Consider the following 20,495-nt stretch of genomic DNA (forward strand, 5'->3'; position numbering starts at 1 on the left):
CACATTTTCGCAATATGAGCCGAAATAGCGTTTGACAGAAGCGTTCGATAAAATCGCATCGGATGAGCGTTGCCACGGGCCTTAGTGATGGATAAAGCTGGCAAGAATCTGGTATCGACTCCGATCCGACTCCAATAATTTCAGAACCGATTCCAGAAGGCAGAACCGTCCAGCATTATCCGTCGTTCTGAGTTGGAGTCATCCGGAATCGTCGAAGACCTAATGGTTCCGGTTGACTACGATCGACTTCGGACGACTCCGGACGACTCCGGACGACTCCTAACAACTTCAACTCCGGGTGGTGCTAGTGGGTCCCATTTTGCTGCAGTCTAAATTAGTCGACTCCGATTGGACTCCGAAAATTTCCAAACCAACTCCGTAAGGTAGATCCGTACAGCATTCGGAATCGTCCGGAGTCGTCCGGAATCTTCTCAAGTTGTCCAAAGTCTTCCCGAGTCGTCCGGAGTTTCCCAGAGGTTCCCAGAGTCACCCAGAGTCGTCCCTCGGAGTCGTCCGGAGTCCGGACAAAAACAAAAAAAAAAAAGATGATAACACCCTTAACACAAACACATTGCTGCGTACGAATCCAGTCGACTACAAACGACTCCAAACAACTCTGAACGACTCCAACTCCAGGTGACTCCAACCACCACCGGACGACTCTGACTCCGGGCGGAACGAGTGATTCTCATTTTGCCAGAGTCGAAATCGGACTAACAATAGTCGGTGTCCGATCGGAGTCGTAGGTTCGCACCAGAGAGCACATTGCTAGTGGGTATAATATACCGAACGATATGATAACTACACTGTAGAAAAAGTATAGAAATGGCTTGCCACATGGAGTGACGGTCACTGATATGATATGATATGATGATATGAGTGATTATGTTCTGAAACATTGTTGGGCACCGAGGCACATAAATTCATTTTTCTCAGATCATACCATTATGAAAGCTACAAATAGAAACCATCTGTTCCACATATTTTCTGGACCCCACCCTGGGACGGTCAAGCATTTGTTTATGTCGACGCACCCTGCGCTGCACATGCTGTCAGTCGTGTGCGCGGCAATGCTGTCAGTGCTCCATAGACGCGACCACACGTGTGTATGTGTGTGTGTGTGCGTGCGCGTGTTTGCATCGTGCCCAAGGACCGTAAAGATATCAGGTCAAGTTATAAGCCCGTTTTGACAGCTAGGTGGAAGAAGAATTGACGAAGAAAACTGACAGTTAGTTTTCCGCTTTTGGCGAACGCTTCAAGTTCTCGAAGGAAAATTTCCATTTTAAATCACGGACTGTGTTCTAATAAACTAAAATATTCACGCAAATTGATCTCCACCAAATATTGACCATGCAAAACGTAAATAATCCATCAATACATATACAAGCGGAAAACCATCTGTCAAAATCGGAGCCCAGGGGGGGGATCGCCAAAAGCGCTATAACTACACCTCATTATACATTCCACCTTGGGACATTCCACCTTGGGTGGAATGTATAATGAGGTGTAGTTATAGCGCTTTTGGGTAAGAGTTCTAATCTCGCGTAAATTGTCCATGCGGCTCGTCGATAATAAGGAATCAATGTGAAAATTGAAAAAAATAATGGTTTTCTTAATTTTTATCTCCAAAAATGTCGAAAACACAATGAATTATGGAATAAATTCACGGAATAAAACAAAATAACACACTTTAATCCATGTTCTAATGTTTAATAAGAACTTGCAAAGTCCAAAATATATTTTTAAAGAATATTTAATCGAAAAAATTGGATAGATAAATTAAATGAACAAATTTAATAAATGTAAACAAAGTTTGAATCCTGGGGACCTTACGTCAAGTGACGAATTGTCAAAATGCACTAGAGTCCACCACCTGATATTTTTAAATCCACCTTGGATTCCACCTTGATCGTGCCGTTTTGTTCAAACGTCAAATTCCAAAAATCAAAATACACACCGGTCAACCGTCAGCTGTGGCAATCAGTGCAAGGAAACAGCACGACCAGCCGGCATCCATTGTGCAAATCGTAGGTAAGAAAAAGAGACGTAGGTTCGTAGGAATCGTAGGTTTCTGGAAAAGAGACTGAAGATTTAAAAGTTCCCGCTTTCTTGTTTCCTCTTGCAGCAGCTGTGATAAACAAGCAGAGCGATCATTTTGGCAGCTCCAGTAGTTGCTGGCGTGTTTGTTGATTGAAAACAAAAAAAAGTGTAATCCATTTGTCGACGGTTCACTCACTAAAAGCCCGCGGAAAGGTAAGCAGACAGCAGCACATTGCACATATATTTAAGCCCCTGAATTGTTTTTCTCCCTGTTGGGCTGCACGCGTGGTGGACCGGCCAACCGGTCGCTGGAGGCCTCGAGCCTGTGACGGTGCAGCACTGCTGTTTCCTGGTGAGGTACGAACAACAACAAATAGAAGAGTAGCCAGCACAGTCATCTTACCTAAAAGACTACGGTGAGATTGTTCACGTTCAGTCGCCCGTGAACTTTCCCTGGGGCAGAGCATCCGCATTAACAAGAGCAAGGGCCCTAAGCGATCCCACGAATGTAGGCGATTCTGTCGAGCGAGAAGTTGTATGAGGAGTTATAAACCAGAGAATGATTGAAAAGCAAACTTAGTTGTGAGCGGAGAGTGTGTTCCTTTTTTGGAGGCCCAGCTTAGTTGCGGCAGCTTAGTTTGCGGACTGGCTAATCCGCCTCTGCCCAGGGGACGGCCACCGGCCTTTTGCCGCAAAACAACAATCATTGGGAACTATTGTAGGGAACAACCCACATGAATAGCAGCGGTAGAATAACACATGAAAATCGAACAGATAGAAGAATCGTGTTCTAAGAATTTTTACGGTTTATAAAAATCTCACACTAGCGTATTGATGAACGGAGAAGAGTTGAAATTATAGCAAAAAATCAATTCTGATTCCTGCATATTTTGTTCAAAATCAACTGCTTGCGTTGGCGATGCCGACTAGTGGTGGGAGCTCGGAATCAATTCCGGAGCCGATACCGGAGCAGATACCGGAGTTGGCTCCGGAATCAGAATCGGCACTGGAATCGGAATCGTCCTGGGAATCGTATTTTGCTCCGGTAACGGAATCAGAAATGATCCCAGATTTGGAATTAGCTACGGAATGAGAATCAGTTCTTGATTTGAAATAAGATGTTTCAGACACGATATACAGGGTTTTCGAGGAATATATAGACATGTTCAGCGAGTTGTAGATTCGTTCAGGCATATAATAGACTCTTTCAGCGAGATATTGTTCAGATGTAGGCGTAGACATGATCGGTTATACTGTAGAGCTGTCACTTTCGTACCCCTTGGACTGCAGCTTGCATAATTCTCATCAGAAGGTAAACAAACGGTTTTCGAAAAGATATGCTTTTTTCAACTAATTTATGTATTAACCAGCTTGAGGAATTATTATTAGCTTATTTTAGGACTTTTAAGAATCAAAAATTGAACCCTGCGGCACAGTGTGTAAACAAAACAAATGACAGCACTATAGAATCGCTGAACATGTCTACGCCTACATCCGAACAATTATATATCTCGCTGAAAGAGTCTATTATATGCCTGAACGAATCTACAACTCGCTGAACATGTCTATATACACCTGTTCTCACTTTCCTCTGAATGGTTATCCGGTTGCTATGAATCGCAATCCATGAGATTGGATCGCAATCAACTACGTCTGAATCGTTTGCAGCTACGTTTGGATCGTTGTCAACTACGTTTGGATCGCTCTCAGCTACCTTTGGATTTTACGGTTGCTCGCGTTAATCTCGTTGCGGCGCAAAGTTTATTCAGTGACCGCGGGACGCATTAAGCTTATGAAAAGAAAATCAAGTAATTAAGGCATTCATTTCCAAAGTCGAATATCAATTTTAATATTTTATTCTTTATGTATTTACATATACTATGTGAAGCTTACTTCACCATTTATACATTTTTGAATGTTTGACAACATGTGGCGAACGAATCCCTCACAGTCATCTCTGGAAATTAAAGATGATCCGTTGCTAATTGCATCCATTAACTCATCTTCATTCAATGGCTTCGAACGTTTAACTAAGCTTTTCCACTTACTAAACATATTCTCTATGGGATTAAAAAATGGAGAATATGGCGGCAAAAGCATCAATTTATGGCCGTTGTCTTCTATAACGCTTTTTACATCGCGATTACGATGAAACGGCACATTGTCCATCACCATGACACATCTGTGAATGTTTGAATTTTCAAGCTTTGCTTGGAGATTATTCAAAAAATCCGTAAATTTTTCTCTATTGATGGCTCTGTTGTGCAGCTCATAATGAAGCATCCCGTTTCTTGTCATGGCACATACAACTGAAAAATTACGCGAACGTAAAGCAGGTACCACTTGGACTGCTCTTAGACCTACCAACGATCGGCCATAATTAACTCTCATTGAAACTTGGAATCCAACTTCATCAATAAAAACGATGGAATCGTCTGCATATTCATTGCGTAGTTGAATGAAATTTTCAGCATATTCTTTTCTTCCGTCCTCAGCGGATGGCAAAACAGCCCGTGCCGCAACGTTATGCATTCTTTTGAATGTATAATGGAAACCTTCAATAGCTCGTGAAACTGTTGAAATTGAAACAGCCACGTTATGATTTTCATATAGTTTTGCGACAAGATGCTTCAATGTTATTGAACAGTCTTCATCTATCCAACGACGCAGGCTTTCAACGTGCTCTTCTTTGAGCTTCCTTGTGTTTGGGGTAGCTCTAACTGTAGCACTAGCTGTCCCAGTGTCTCTAAATTTTTTAATTACACTATGAACCGTGGAATGTTTCATATTCAACATGTTTGCTATTTCTTTCATGTTGGTTCCATTCAGGTAGGCATTCACTATCCGTTCGCGGTCTTCCTTAGAAGTAAGCTTGTTTTTACGAGTTTCCATATTGCTATAAGCAAAAGATACAGTTAAAGATAGAAAAATAACGAATTCTGATTCACTATTCGAAAGATTACGAATGTTGAACAAACCTTTTCAAATTCTTAAGCTTCTTACAACGATGCTTTCGGGAGGTACCTTACTAATTGAAAATTGAGGCAAGTATGAAATTTATAGTTGAAGAACGTTTTTTACGTAAGGAATACCGCTATGGGGAACGCCGAGCGGTCACTATGTGTTGCAATGAAATTTGCGCGAGCAACCGTAAAATCCAAAGGTAGCTGAGAGCGATCCAAACGTAGTTGACAACGATCCAAACGTAGCTGCAAACGATTCAGACGTAGTTGATTGCGATCCAATCTCATGGATTGCGATCCATAGCAACTGGATAAAGATTCAGAGGAAAGTGAGAACAGGTGTAATCCTCGAAAACCCTGTAAGTCTAGGAATTTCAATGAGAACAGATCGTTTAAAAGTAAATTTTTACTCTTTGCGGCTATTAATGCGTAGCATCATTGGATCCAAACGTCTATTCATATAGGGATGCCGAAACTAACTACGGTTTCGAAGCCAATTCTGGTTTCGGAGCCAATTCTGATTCCGGAGTCAATTCCGGAGCCAATTCTGGAATCGATTCCGGAAACTGATTCCGGTCCTGCTATCCGAAATCGATTCCAGAAAACATCGGAGCTAGCCGGAATCGATTTCGACGAAAACTTCACTTTTCCCATCACTAATGCCGACGTACCGGAAAGTTGATGGAAATTAGCGCCGGGCTGAAAGTGTTAGCTGCCTCTACCGCATGCCTAGAATAAGGGAGTTAGAAAAAAATCCGTTTCTGTTTGTTTTTTATTCAAAATATCAATAGTTCTGCTAGCGCATCCTCTAGTAACACAATATATCATTGTCGATAGGCTACACCGGGCTAGATGCATACGTTTTTATACTTGGGTTTGCGATTTGTTCGGAACTGAATCAGTTTTAGAATACACGCGCTGTTGCAATTGCGATTATTTTCGCTGTTTGTGTGTGTGTGTGTGTGTTTTGTAAAACCTGTCAAAAATATGCCTGCCTGCGATCCCTAGGGCTTGTTTGTTTCTATATTTGGCGGACAAAAATGGATAACTATGGAACTATCCCAGAAAGAAGAAACACAAAACCAAAGAAACACGTGGCTGCAAACGCGAGCGCGCTCTTGCTGGACTATTATTGTTCTTTTTTCTTGGACGTTGTAAAGAATTTTTATCTCTAGATTCAGTAGGATGGGGGTTTGTTTGTGTATCTTTGTTTGTCCATGAAAGAGAGGCGGAGAGATAGTAAGAGAAATATATTGTTTTAGTAAAATTGGCTTTAAAGGGTTTGTTTAAATGCGTTCCCGTTTTTTCGGTTTTAATTGGAATTTTATATCAATTTCAATTTATATCTCGGCTATTTTGCCCGCTTTTAATTTAAGTGTAGTTTTTTTTTGTTTTGCTTACGTTTACACGTAATCTCTCGCCTACGCCGTCCTGCAGTTGATTAATAAGATCGTAAATTTAGAATATAGTACCCTTTCGTTTGTCCATCCATCTAATATTCGAATTTAGTGTTTGTTTTTTTTTTCTTTTTGTCTTGGTTTATCAATTACGCTACAACAATTCTTTTCTCGTTATTCTAATTATCTTTAGTCACCTCCTTCCTCGCTCTATCTTTCATAGTTTCCAACGTAGTTTTGCTGCACACTCTACTCATTCTATAAATGCTCTGCGCAAAGTTTCCCTTCCTCCCCCTCGGCTTGCCGCGTGTTGGCTTGCGGCAAGCCTCGCGCACGAACTCGCGTGTTGTGTATAGTAAAATTGACATTCACAATTCGAGATTCTTCAACGGAGTATCGCTGCACTTTAAATGTATAAATTATATGTATATATATATATATATATATATATATATATATATATATATATATATATATATATATATATATATATATATATATATATATATATATATATATATATATATATATATATATATATATATCTCCCTACTATTTGACTAGCATTTAGTGAACACCTAATCAATCTGGAGGTACTATCATGACGGGGATGTAATTTCAACAAAACCTCCTCGACCCAAAACAAAGTGCCAGCAAGCCCTGGCCGCTCCTGAAATGATAATAACATTGCGCCAGCTGCAGCCGTCAGGGAATGTGGAAATCCGCTGGCAAAAGATCTCGTAACGCACGGGACCACGTGCATGCGCGGGTATGCGCTTCTGCAGGCCCTGGTTTGATTTCGTTTTTATTTTTGCTGTTTTGTTTTTGTTTCTCTTCTTCTTATTACTTTCTATTTATCTCTCTTTCTCTCCATCTGTCTCTCGCTTTTGGCACAACTGTACACTTCTTCGGGTCCCGCTTGGTCCTGGTTGAGCAAAAGTAGTGGTTGCCAGGGAGCAGTAGTCAACAGACGCGAATAAAAAATCGTATTCCTATTCCGAACCTCCGGAGGTAATTCTTAATATCACTCCACTCACTGTCAGGGGAGAAGTCAAGTGAATTAGCGAACTAGAAGCGATTCCTCATCGCCCACAGCCCACAGGGACGCTTGCCGTCGGGATAAAAGATTTAAAGCAAAAAGTTGCTGATTTTTTGTACAGCATTACGCTTCATATGCTTTGCAAGGTTCAGGACTGTTCATCTTCTGATATTGTAGCTGCCTGCAGTGTTTCCTTTTTTGCACTCAGTAGATGATTTTTCAACTCAATGTCTTCAATAACAACATAGAAAATCGAAAAAAGACCAAACACAGGCCCAACACAGGGGCCTTAGGCTTCAACTTCAAGAGCTATGGTTCTCAAAGCTCTATTTATTTCTACCAGTGTTTGGTGTCTGCTGGTAATAATGTCATCTGTTTGAAGCCTTAGCAAAACCCGGCATGACCACAAGATCCTCTTATGCCCCTGAATGAACAAAAAGTTTTTGTTATGAAGACCGCAAGACACTAACACAGTCCATTTCGGTTTGGGAAAGTGATTTAGTTGTGTGATTGGAGATTTAAAAAAACAGCATAAGTAAAGCAGACTTTTATCCCGCGGACACGTTCGTTCTACTTTGGGTTTGGGCTCAACAACAGGGGGTGGGTGGGTAGGGGGTGGAATTAGACGTTACTTTCGCTTTGGTGCACCTGCTGGGCGTGGTGCTGCTGCTTGCTGCTGCCGCCGCTGCTGCTAAGAGAATGGTGGGAGCCGATGGACAAACCCGGCCCGTCGGCACTGTCCGCGCCGGGCGGATGAAACCCATCGACCGCGATCAGCTGCCGGTCGGTCGGATGTACGGTGTTTTTCCTGCGCCCAAACCCTCCGTTCGGGGACGAATGTTCAGCCAGGTTGACCAGCAGCGGGAAGGTTTCGTTTCGTGGCTCGTGCGCATTGGCAGCGGACGCTGCCGCCACCACCACCACCGAGTCGTGGTGCACGACACCACCGAGCCGTATCGGAACCAGCGGTTTGACGGATCGGGCAGTGGTAGCGGGCGGCGAGATGGAGGAGGAAGGCGTGCCGACCGCTGCACTCTCATCCACACCACCACCACCCTTGCCGTAGAATACTGGAAAGTGTGACTCGAGCAGGCCAGCCTTCATCGCCGGCCCGGACTGCAGCGCCGGTGATTGGTAAACATTATTATTGTCCTCGTTTCCTGCTGCAGGTGGGGGCGGAATGGCGGTACCGCTACTGCTGCTGCTGCTCGCCTTGCTAAACTTGAAGACGTTGAACGACGTGTACTTGTAGTTGTAACACTCGCGGTGATTAAACTTGGGACAGCATTTGCCGCCCGCCGCAGTCCGACAGGGACAGGCCGGGCAGCTGGAGATGCACCGGGCGGTGCTGTTACCATTGGGATCGTCCACCGGGGCCGGCGCCCTGCTGCCATTGGCAGCGACGAGCGGTGCAATGTCCTTCTCGCTGATCGTCGCCAACAGCCCGTTCTCCTCGAGCGAAGTGGAGCCGGACGCCGCCGCCACCGCCTGCTCGTTGTCGTAGCTGTCCAGCGTGGTGCTCGAGTCGGACGACGGTTGATTGAGGACGAAGATTTTGCCCATCCGCTTGTACTGGTAGACGGTGCGGGCGTCCTCCGCGCAGGTTGACAGATTGCCGGTCACCTTCGGCGTGCGGCGCAGCACCTTGGGCGTGTGGAGCTGCGATTCCGCCGCGAGCGGGTCAGTGGGCGCCCGCTGCTGGCGCGCCTCCTTGCCACTGCCGCTGCCCACCGCCCCTCCCTCGAAGCATTTGTCCGGCAGGGACATGCTGGCCCGCGAGCTGATGCTGGACAGCTCAGACAGGCTTTCCGGGCTGGCGAGCGGCGCCATCCCGAACCAGTCATCGTGGATCAGATCGATCTTCTGCACCTCGTACGAGTTACGGCGCGTTATGCCGAGGGACAGGCTGTCGCCCCGGACCGGACCACCGGCCACCGGGGCCGGCTGAAACATGAGGTACATATCGTTACGCGTCGGGTTCGCCGAAGCGATAAAGTTGAGCGTTTTGCCGGCGGTCGGCGGGACGCGCGCGGTGGCTAAGGTGGAGCAGGGTAGTGCTGACGGTGGTGGTGGTGGTGATGATACGGCTGCCAGCGGGGGAGCCGCGCTTTGTACTTCCGCTAGGATCACAGTGGTCACCTCGCTCGGGCCGGAGATGCTCTGCGGGATGCCGCTATCGTCGACCAGGCTGGACTGGGCGCTCGGCTGCCCGAGCACCACGCTGCCCGCTAGCGAGGACGCCTTCGAATGGTCGGCGAACGGATGCGACTGCTGCTGGTGCTGGTGCGACTCGCCCCGGTGTAGCTGTAGCAATTGCATGTTGGTAAAAGAAGTTTCCAGACAGATCTTATGTTGTGCGACAGGTGAGGCGAGAGTGGGTGGAAGTGTTTGGCTTACGGTTGACTGTGCTCCGAACGCTAGCGGGCCGCCCCCGACGTCCGGCACGACCGGCGGTGGGCTAGTGAACTGTCGGTGCGGTTTTTGCGGTCCAATCGACGCGACGACCTGCGGGCGGAGAAGAAAAGTTGCTTTTCAACCAGCGATGTCAAACTCATTTGCAGTTAGCAGTTCCTTTTGATTTGATGTTGGGAAACAGTTACGCTACAACAGTATAACAACTTTAATGTAAAATAAATGTTATTAAATCTAAGACACGTTTTCCCAAAGGACGTTTGTAGCAGACTATTTTCAATTGGACATAGGCCATATTTTCAAATTTGGATAATGTTGTGCCACCTAACAAGATAAGAACCCAAATTACTAGCTAGCAATCACTAGCTTGAAATCGTTTGTAAAATCCTATCAAAAGTAACACGTGTTTTTGGTGACATCTAAATTCAGCTGACTTCTAAACATTTTGTTGAAGTATAGGTTCTAAGCTGCAACGATCAGTGCTGCAAAATGTCACATTAAATGTGATCAAAAAATCTGACTGAAACAAAATCCATGTCAGCGTCACGTACTCAATTGTACAATAACCAGAGGTGGTACTCAAAACGTTTGGTGTGACCAATACATGCTTCGTGACATTTTTGCGACCTAGATCAGCCATGAATTTTTTTACTGTGATCAGTTCTGCAAAATGTCACAGACACAGTTTTGTCATGACTGGCTCAGGTCATCAGGCTGAAACAAAATGTCATGTCAGCGTCAGGAGCTGTATTGTGATGATCAGAGTTGAGACTCGAACAGTTGGTGCGACTATCACATGCTTTGTGACATTTTGTGCAACCAACTCTTGGTCAGTCACTTATCCGCGACATTTTGTGTTGGGGATCATCACGATAGTCATGGGAGCTGTGATTGATCCAATTGTTTGAGTCTCACCTCTGATCATTTCAGTTGTGTACGTGGTCTGACTTGAGCTTCGTTTCAGTCATGAGTGTTGATGACTGAAATAGTGATTTATGGCATTTGGCAGCACCGTTCATAGCCAGAAAAAATCATGATTATGCTTGCGTCGTCATTAAACTCAGCTTGTCAATCAGAGTATCGGGTTTGACTCAAGCACTCGCATGTCGTGTTCGGCTTGTCATAACGCACTTTAATCGAGCATCGGCAATGAGCATCAAGCTACCACGGATACATTCATTGTTTTCGTTGGTTAACATCTCGTGATGCTCATGACATTTTGCAGCACTGGCAACTATTCCTAAAGAAGGGTTCCCGAAACAATATGCAAAAAAGTGTCAGAGCTTGCGTTTATCATTCCCATTGGTTGAGCGATTTTGTTTAATTTGTCGAACCCTTTTGCTTACAGAAATTGCTCTTTTGGTCTCCAAGTACCCTTATTGTTTGTTTAAGTATTAAAAAAAGTAATGTTCAAAAATCACATATAATTTTGTGCGAGTTTGAAGCTAAACAAATAGCTTTTCTTGATTTGAATATGATTTGAATTTTTTAAACTAATAAAAAAGATTTTTTATTAATTTTGCTATCACTGAACAAAATCAAAGTGACCGGATTTGAATGCTCGTTATGCGCAAAATATACAGGTTTCATTTTTCTTCTACAATTCAAACATTTTTTGGTGTTTCACCTTATTTTTTTGTACATACATGCTTACAGATAAGGTAGGGGAAAACTTCGTTAAGGTTTTGTGACGATTTGTTGGTCAGTCAGGAACAGTCTGACAATTAGTTGATAAACCTGCAAAGTTGGAGTATGAAAATATTTTCATATCCGGCATTGCCTGAAATGTGCTGAAGAAGAAGTAATGAAAAATAGATATAGCTTTAGCTAAAGCGGTCGCGAGTCACACCGAAAGATCTAGGTGGCTACCAGTTTGCCATTTCTGCTTTAAACTTTTACAATACCATTCAATTGTATTCCCTTTTTCCGCTCTTTTTCCTGTTTTCTCGTCAGATGAACACCGAACCAGAACCAATGGATACGGACGAGGTACCGGAGTACGAGAGCAGCTCATCCAGGGACGCAAACCGGGGGCCGCGAGTCCGATCATCCTGCAGCATACGGAAGTTAAACGTGCAGCCGAAAAAAGACGACAGACGGCACGCTAAGAACAACTCGCCTGCCGAACGTTCAGGCTCGATGGTTTGGAAAATTCTTAAAACGCTACTGCTTCTTGCTGGCATAGGCACGTTGGGCGTCTATCTAGGAGCCTCTAACCATTTCTACCAAGAGCTTAAGCACCAATACCATATGGCGCACGAGCGGTTGGCACAGGAAATGAGCGCCCTCTGCTCGAAGCGGCCCGCCAACTTCACACCGATCCTGCAGGCGGTGGAGGACGCGGTGATTGGCCAGCCGCATCTTGCCGCCGAGCTCGGCCACTGGTTTCAGACAGTGGGCAAAACGCCCCTCACCTGTGCACTGTTCGTGGGAGGCACTGGGGTGGGCAAAAGCCTGACGGCCAGCCTGCTCGCGAAGCACTATCCGTACCCGGCGAACGTCCTGCACGTAACCGGCAGCGAGTACAGCGACGAGCGGAAGCGTTACGCCGCATTCAAGGCGACGCTGTTCCGGATACAGCGTGCCGCGCTTACGCACGGCAACTGTGCCCACTACCTGCTGGTGATGGACCACGTCAGCCTGGACGGGGCGCGGCTCGTGACGAGGATATGCGAACGGTTGCGTGCAATTAGCAGGCAGTACCATCTGCAACTACAGATGGTGTTTGTGTTCCAGGCGGAGGCACTGCGCAAGCTGCGGCAAGCGACCCTGCTGGCGGAGTCCATTCCCGAGGCGCGGCTGTTCGAGTTTAGGCCGATCGGGAGCAGCGAGCTGGAGGAATGCATTCGCCGGGAAGCGGACAAGCTGGGCATGGAGCTAGACGGTACCGGCGGATACATCGTCCAGCAGGTGGCAAAGCAAATCAACGCTACTCGCCATGGCTGCAAGCCGGTGCGGGCCAAGTTGAGCTTGTACTCGCTGGAGCCGAACACACTACAACCCTAAAACCGCGAAGGCACCACGCCTCGCGCCCACTACCTGAGCTGTGTTAAAATACATTCCCAACTACAAACTATTAGCGCGTAAGTACACACGAACCGTACCTTCTCAAGTGCTGCCAGTACGGTGTCGGGCATGTGGTCCTGTATCATCACCGGGGAGATGAGCACCTCGTCGAAATCCTTATTGTCGGCCCAAATCGCTTGGTACACCGGGTCACGCTTTTTCAACATTTGCCTAGCACGGAATAAGTATAAGCAGTGGATTAGCAAGCATTGCGGTGCCGGCCAGAGGCAACAGTCGCAGCGTGCACTTACTCTTCCTGGGCTGGATGGTGTCGAACGATATGTATGATGCGACCCGGCGGATAAAGCGGATGGTGCAGCGTGAGTGCAATCGAGTTGTCGTTCGGGTGTACCGTGCTCTGGCGGGCACTGTTGCGGTCCTGCTTGTAGCGCTGCACGTTCGAGTCCTTCGTCGACATCATCATCACGGAGGTCGGTTCCGGTCCGCAGCAGCAGCAAATCACCGAGCAGGCAATCGTTTTCCACTTCGGGTCGATGCTGCGCTGGATCGCATTGATCAGGTCCGCCCGTAGCGCCTCCATCTGGTAGAGCCCGATGCGCGGTACCACATCCTTGCCCACCACCACGGAGGTGATGAACGACTTGCTGTACTCTATCGCAGGCATGCTAAACAGGCAGGAGTAGGCCAAATTTCAATTCGAACTGATTAGCATCTCGCTCCAACGGCGTCTAAAGGCCGGGTTGCAATGATCGTACTTGCTAGTGTAATTTTTGTGTACGCGTATGCCACCTAACAGCGGCGGGTGTAAGCTAGAGGCTGGTATAATTTATCTGTCAAAAAGTAACGACAATCGAACACTCGACGGCCTGATTTGTATCAATTTATCGACGTTGATCAACATTTTAAACGGAAAACAGATAGCCTGGTCATAAATTGATGCGACGCCAAGTATGAATAATGTTAACACATAAATTATACCGACCACTAGCTTGTGCTGGTTGCCGCCAGATGCGCTAGTGAGAATAAAAAATTCACTAGCGAGTACGTACAATGTACCCCGGCCTTAACGGCGACCTACCTTAACAGTCCCCCTGGCGGCGAGTAGCTGTAGCAATGCAATACCTCGTACTCCTGCTTCATCAGTATCGCCAGTATGGCCGCCGTACCGGCACCGAGCGAATGGCCCACCAATATCAGGCCGAAACCTTGCGTTCCCCGGGCCGGATTGTGTTTGAGAGCTCGTTGGATGAGATTCTCCTCCTCCAGCTTCTGCTTGATGTAGATCGCGGCCTGCACCATACCCTTGTGCCCGAGCCAATCCTCCCGCGGCGGGTTCAGCGGCAGTGGCTCACCCTCGGCATTCAGGTCGGTGAGCACGTCCTTCATGCTGAGCGTACCGCGGATGCTGATGACGATCTTGTTGTAGTTGTAATCGATCGCAACGAAGAACGGCGTCTCGGCGATATCGACGTGATATGTAGCGTAGATCACCTCAACCTGTTGGGAAGACGGCGAAGCAGGTAGATACAGTAGATTAAGAATTACTTCTGCACAGGGGAGACCGACGGATCTCTAAGCCGGTGCCACAGTACCTCACCCAGCTCCAGCATCTTTTTCAACGCCGCGTAGTTGCAGAAGCAGCAGTTATCGTCCACCACGTCGACCTGCATTCGCCTGCAAAAGCAGTACCGTAGCTCGGACGCCAATTGACATACGCCGGTGCTCGAGTGGCTCATCAGATACATGGGCCAACCGTACGCACCTTGCGCAAAGTACATATACCGAATAACCGCCTGCCAAAACGGGGAGAGAGTTCCGATTAAGAAATCGAGCTAGTAAATCGATACTGATAGGACACGGCGCCAACATCGCTTACCTGGAAATGATCGTAATCTACCGGGTCGTTGAGGGCCAGGAACTGGGTACTAGCGGTTATGGGGACTCCCGATAGAAATTTGTGCGTTCCGTTCTTTTGCTGTGAGAAGATGAGAACGGGTTCGTTAGCAATGTTTCGTCCCCCTGACTCCCGTGTCTCTCATCGAACAGCCGAACGCTGTCCCTACCGCCCCCTTACCTGTCGCACGATAACTTCCCGCTCCAGCTTTTGAAACTTGCGCAGCAGCACCAGGCCGGCCACCACGTCCGAGGGTACCACGTCGAGGTCGCGAAAAAAATCGCTCAACAGGCGGGCAATGTCGGTGAACGAGTTGCGGCTGCGGTCACTGTTGCCCATGCAGCAGAACAGCAGCCGGCACCGATGGTCCCAGCTGTCCTGGTACGCCCGGATCACCTTGCGCTGGCGCCAGTTGCGGCTCCGGCTGCCGCTCCGCTTGTAGTTGAACCGCGACTCGGACTCGCGCATCGACCGCTGGTACTTCTTCATCTTCACCCACGACCGGCCGGCCGGATCGAAGGTGCACCAGACGGTTGTAAACATGCTCAGGATCACGAACAGATTGCAGGCGATCGCGGCCAGCACCACCTCCTTCGGTTCCTCGGCCGGGCAGGTCGCGTAGTTATCGCGCAGCCAGATGATGCCAGCGGTCAGCAGCCCGAGATCGACCAGCATCAGCAGGACGCGGGCGTACAGCAGGTACTGCATCGATGCTCTCGGTTCGGTGTCGAGGATGCTGCCCCGCATCGACACTACGCAGATGGACAGCTCCAGGCACATGCACACTGGTGGGAAGGAAGTATGCAGGATGAGTGACAACAACAAAAACAAAAACGCCCACGAACCGGAATGGTCTAACGCTTCCCCTACCTGCCAGCAGTATCATGTACCCAATCTGGAAGTACCATAGCTGTAGTATGCAATACTCCGCTCGATCGAAGTGAAACGTTAGCGTCATCACCATCAGCACGACGAGCCTGGGAAAGGGTGTGATAGTTGCGATGATGAGCGGCGCCTATGCTGGGGGCAGCAGGTGGGCTAGATGCAGCGGGACACTTACCATATGAAATGGATGACAAGCAGGAACAGACCGGGAACTACGAGATCGTCCGAACCGACGGACCATCGTCGCTGAAACACTACTATGCCGGGCATCTACGAAAGCGCATAAACAAATAATGGCAAAAGTCACGAGAGGAGTGTTAACGAAAGCGGGTAATGCCGTTGATATTAGATATAAGTTAGTGAAATTTAATAAATTTATCGTTAGTAGAAATAAAACGACTCCCCAAAGCGTGCATTACGGTGAGTTTGTTTCCAAAATCAGCGGGTCCCTTACTTCACGCAACATTGACTTGACATTGAGAAATGGCGCTGGCGACGATGGGTCGTCTTTCGGGCATCGATCGTCCTTCGGTTGGCCTGGCGGATTGATTGTCCCTGTGTGCTCTAGTTTACCGTTTCAGCAAGAACAACAAAAAAGCGCTCCCCCCCCCCCCCTACCCTACACCTAGGACGCAAACCTCAGCCTGGCAAAGGCAAAAGGTTTATGGGACATTGTAAAACATGACATCATTACTTTTGGCGCGTTACATCGCCCGTTGAGTAATTGTGGGGGTGTGTGTGTTTAATGCATAGTACTGCAGGTTTTTGTTTTGTTTTGTTTTTTTTGTGGACCATATATACACACCCCCGGCAAACGCCATTAGACGCCATTACTGAGTGTTCCAGCGTTGCAAACCATGCACATGAACATTAAACCGTTTAATGGCGTTTGGGATAACACAGAACAACAAAAAAAACTAAAAAAAAACCTTTCAAAACCTTCGTCTCAACCCGGCTCTTATCTCATCCACTAATGCCGATGTGTGAATGAAGATGTCTACTTCTTCTTCTTCTAACCTTTTACAACGCTCTTCGTCCACTTCAATTCCTCGGGCGATGGAGGTAGTAAACAGCGTGGTTGGTTTATTGCCGCAAAGTCCTGAAGAGCTGAAGAGGTCTGAAATCTGAAGAGGTCCTGAGACCTTTTTTTTTTGGGGGGGGGGGGGGGGCGACTAGCAGGTGGGTGTTCAGGAGCATTGAGAGACGGCTTGAGGCACTAGCTCCAAGACGGCTGGAGCCATCCGCACCATCAAACAAGAGCACAACATTTATTGGTGGGCGGTACCGCTAGGGTCTGGCGTCTCGGAATAAAGATACCAGATGTTGGTGTCACATTCCCTGGCACGATTCCTAGCGAAGCGATACGGACGCGAACACAAGGGATGGGGAGGGGGGAGATCACCGCCGCCATTACTTACCGCGCAGTACGGGACGGTACGGGTTGATAGAGGGTGCTGATAGCGGTGCTGGACACACAGGTGGCGGTGTGCTGGATGGAGAGTTGATTGGTGGGTGGTGGTGCGGGCGGAGCAGCGTGGGCAGGAATATTACGACCACTTGGCGTTGGCCTGCGGCGGCACCATTGCTTCTCCCGCGCTGCCACCGTCGGCTCGTGGCGGTCTAGTGGCCGTCGTCGTCTCCGTCGTCGCCGTGGTCGTCCTCTGCGGGTGCCGGACCTTGCCTCTTCGCAACCTGCCACTGTCACTGGGAATGTTGCGCTCCCGGTGCTGGGGAGCCACCAACAACCATCTACACAGCGTGGGTGGAATGGGGGCGGCTTGTGCACGACGAAGTACGGCCACTACACACAGTGCGCTGCTCCTCCGGCACGCTCACAACGGCTCCCGTTTTGCTGGCAATTGCCTTACACACGCCGCACACGGACTGGCTGGTGCGTTGGTCTGCTACTACCAGATTTTTACATGCAGGACGCGTTCCGATCTTAATGACACCCACCACCACGCTTCTTTGCGCTTTCGTGTGCGTTTGTGTTGCTGTTTGTGCGGGGTAGAATTGGGGGAAATGTTGGGGTGCGCGGTTTTTTTTTGTTGTATGGCTCGTGCGGACCGCGGAGACAAGCCGTGCCGCTTTCAAAACGTGGGTCCACGCGGAGGCACACCCGATGTGTAGCCCAATTCGTTTACGGGTAGGGATGTCGACTGACCGACACGGCTCGGAAAAACCGTCGTCCCACCAGAGCGTGTACAAGTGCACTCGCACACACACACACACACACACACACACACTCAGCCACAAATGCCGTCGAACGGCGTGTCGTACGCGCCACCAACACAAACGCGTGCGCGCGCCTCAGCAGCACAAGTGCGCAACTGCACGCTCGCGGTCTCGTACGTAGCGCCGGAGTACGGAGTACGCAAGAGACCAGACGTGGGGCGGGGGAAGCGGGGGTGTAGGATAACCGCGAAGGACAAACTTTCTCTGTGGTTCTCTGTGGCGAGCAGCAGCGTGTCCTCTCACTCTTTCTCTCTCTCTCTCTCTCTCTCTCTCTCTCTCTCTCTCTCTCTCTCTCTCTCTCTCTCTCTCTCTCTCTCTCTCTCTCTCTCTCTCTCTCTCGCTTTGTGTTAGTTGGATTCAACGAGAGAAGGTATGGCTTCCCTTATCTTTCCGCTCATCCCTATCGTGTGTCTGCATTTCTTCGCTTCGAAACGAAGCTTATCAGAACACCGAGCTCTGTTGCTTCGTCTTGCTATAAAGACACACACAGACACACACTTAGAAACACAGCAGCGTCGGTGAGTGTGTGAAAATGCAGACCAAATCACCGAGGGGGCATGTGCTAGAGTTTTAGATTTTCCACGCGGGACCGGTAACCGGAGGGATGGTTTTTCCTTATCGCATGACTTGCGCCCTGCTTTCCTACACGTTGCCCACGACGGATTCAGGTTACACTAACACACACACAAACACTTCCGAAGGCGGATGGTGGAAGATAGATTAGGAAGATGAAAAACCAAGCGCCTTCGCCCCGCGTACGGTTGTGGGTACGGGAACGCTGAGGGAGTGATTGAATTTTCGAATTGAGTTTCCGACGGGTTAATTGACTTGAAATTCAAATCTGAAAAGCTCGCTCGCTCACTGACTCGCTCTTTCTCGGGTAGGGTGCTCGCTCTGTGTTGTACGTTTCAAACTCCAACGTGTAGCGAATCCACTTGCAGAATAGTATATTTGGGTTCATTCAACAAAATTACATAACTTAACATTACATCAAAAAGGCAGACTAATGGCATTCTAGCAAGAGCTTGTCCCAGGAACGAACCTAGCAACGCGTGTAGCAACTAGCTAACAATTCAAATTAAAAAAAAAAAACAATGAAAACCGCAAACATAATTTATCCCTCTTTCTCTCTTCCTCTCTCTCTCTCTCTCTCTCTCTCTCACACACACACACATACACACACACTCTCTACCTCTGCTTTATTCAAGCAAAAAACGGAGGAAGGGGTGCGTAGGCTTTTCCGGACGCCCGGCTCCAAGAGCTGATTTGACATTTTCCTGTTCATTTTCCGACTTCAATTCCGACAGCCGCTTAGCGTTGCCGGTAAGCGCACAGAGAAATGGGGATCGTTCGGCGAAGAGGAGGTGGAGGAGCATCGCACCGCGGGGGAAGGTGCGTTCAGGTTTCCGGGCGCATGGGCGCATGAGCGCGCACGAGACGTTCGAGCGTTTTGTGATAACCCGAACGCGTACGGTGTAGTGATGGGTAACCGGAATCGCATCCACGGCTCGGAATCGCCTCCGAGCATTGCTACTCCGGCTCCGATTCCGAAAAATTCAAACCGTCGATTCCGCCCGGAGCCGTCGGAGCCGTCCGGAGCCGTTCGGAGCCGTCGGAGCCGTCGGAGCCGTCCGTAGCCGTCCGGAGCCGTCGGAGCCGTCCGGAGCCGTCCGGAGCTGACGGAGCCGACGGAGCCGTCCGGAGCCGGTCGGAACCGTCGTAGTCGTTGGAGCCGACGGAGCCGTCGTAGTCGTTGGAGCCAACGGAACCGGTTGGAGACGTTGGGGCCGTCTGTGCCGTCGAAGCCGACGGAGCCAGTTCGAGCCGTCGGAGTCGTTGTAATAGTCGGAAGTATTCTGAAACGCTTTCCCGATCCCGATTCGCTCCGGACGATTTCCCGATATCAGCGATGATTTCATTTAAAAAAAAAAGCTTTCGAGTAAAAAAAAAGTCTTTTTCAGTTATTGCCCTGAAATTTTTTTGTATTTTTTTTTAAACAATAAAGTCAAAAACAATTGTTTGCTCCTTATATATATAGGGAAAAACTATGAAAAACTAATCAAAATTTTCATAAAAGATGGACGAATGATTGATAGTTATATTCTTCGTCTTGTCCATGTGTCATCATGTTATTCGGTAAAAAACAAGTGCGGCCTAAACCATACACGTTAGTCGATGTAAACAACCGTGCAAAACTGCTATAATTACACTCATCTGCCTCGTTATTTCGTATTTTATCAAACCCACCTCCCGTCATAGTTCTATTGCTCTTTGACCTCCTAATTTGATTCATTTATTTTTTTTTTCATATATATATATATATGGAGCAACCAATTACTTTTGGCTTTATTTTTGAAACAAAACACACAAAAAAACTTCATTCAATAAATGAAGAAGACTTTTTTTTTACTCATAAGCTGTTTTTTACAATAAAATTATCACTAATATCGGGAAATTAATGCGCTTCAGAATGCTTCCGACTATTACAACTTCTCCGACGGCTCCAACTGGTTCCAACTGGCTCCGTCGGTTTCGACGGCCCCAACGGCTCCGTCGGCTCTAACCAGCTCCAACTGGCTCCAACCGGCTCCGTCGGCTCCAAC

The 20,495-nt window shown here is 48.0% G+C and overlaps 2 protein-coding genes across 3 annotated transcripts; one reads left to right on the forward strand and one right to left on the reverse strand.

Moving 5' to 3' along the window:
* The first annotated feature begins 1,948 nt into the window (after positions 1–1,948).
* On the forward strand, positions 1,949–12,949 carry LOC120960536 (uncharacterized). Its single transcript, XM_040384357.2, has 3 exons — positions 1,949–2,031; positions 2,126–2,253; positions 11,805–12,949. The coding sequence occupies exon 3, from the start codon at positions 11,805–11,807 to the stop codon at positions 12,855–12,857; it is 1,053 nt and encodes a 350-aa protein (XP_040240291.2). The 5' UTR covers positions 1,949–2,031; positions 2,126–2,253; the 3' UTR covers positions 12,858–12,949.
* On the reverse strand, positions 6,944–20,169 carry LOC120960510 (diacylglycerol lipase-alpha). 2 transcript variants are annotated; one of them, XM_040384356.2, is made up of 11 exons: positions 17,076–20,169; positions 15,833–15,927; positions 15,643–15,749; positions 14,953–15,557; positions 14,755–14,853; positions 14,471–14,671; positions 13,957–14,375; positions 13,169–13,543; positions 12,956–13,088; positions 9,837–9,944; positions 6,944–9,743 (listed from the first exon to the last, which is right to left on the reverse strand). In XM_040384356.2, the coding sequence occupies exons 2-11, from the start codon at positions 15,925–15,927 to the stop codon at positions 8,061–8,063; spliced, it is 3,825 nt and encodes a 1,274-aa protein (XP_040240290.2). In that variant the 5' UTR covers positions 17,076–20,169; the 3' UTR covers positions 6,944–8,060. The 2 variants fall into 2 exon arrangements, with proteins under 2 accessions (XP_040240290.2, XP_040240289.2); XM_040384355.2 differs by having other exon boundaries at positions 6,944–9,944.
* Positions 20,170–20,495: the final 326 nt, after the last annotated feature.

The sequence above is a fragment of the Anopheles coluzzii genome, chromosome X, assembly GCF_943734685.1.
Source record: "Anopheles coluzzii chromosome X, AcolN3, whole genome shotgun sequence".
Lineage (NCBI taxonomy): Eukaryota > Metazoa > Arthropoda > Insecta > Diptera > Culicidae > Anopheles > Anopheles coluzzii.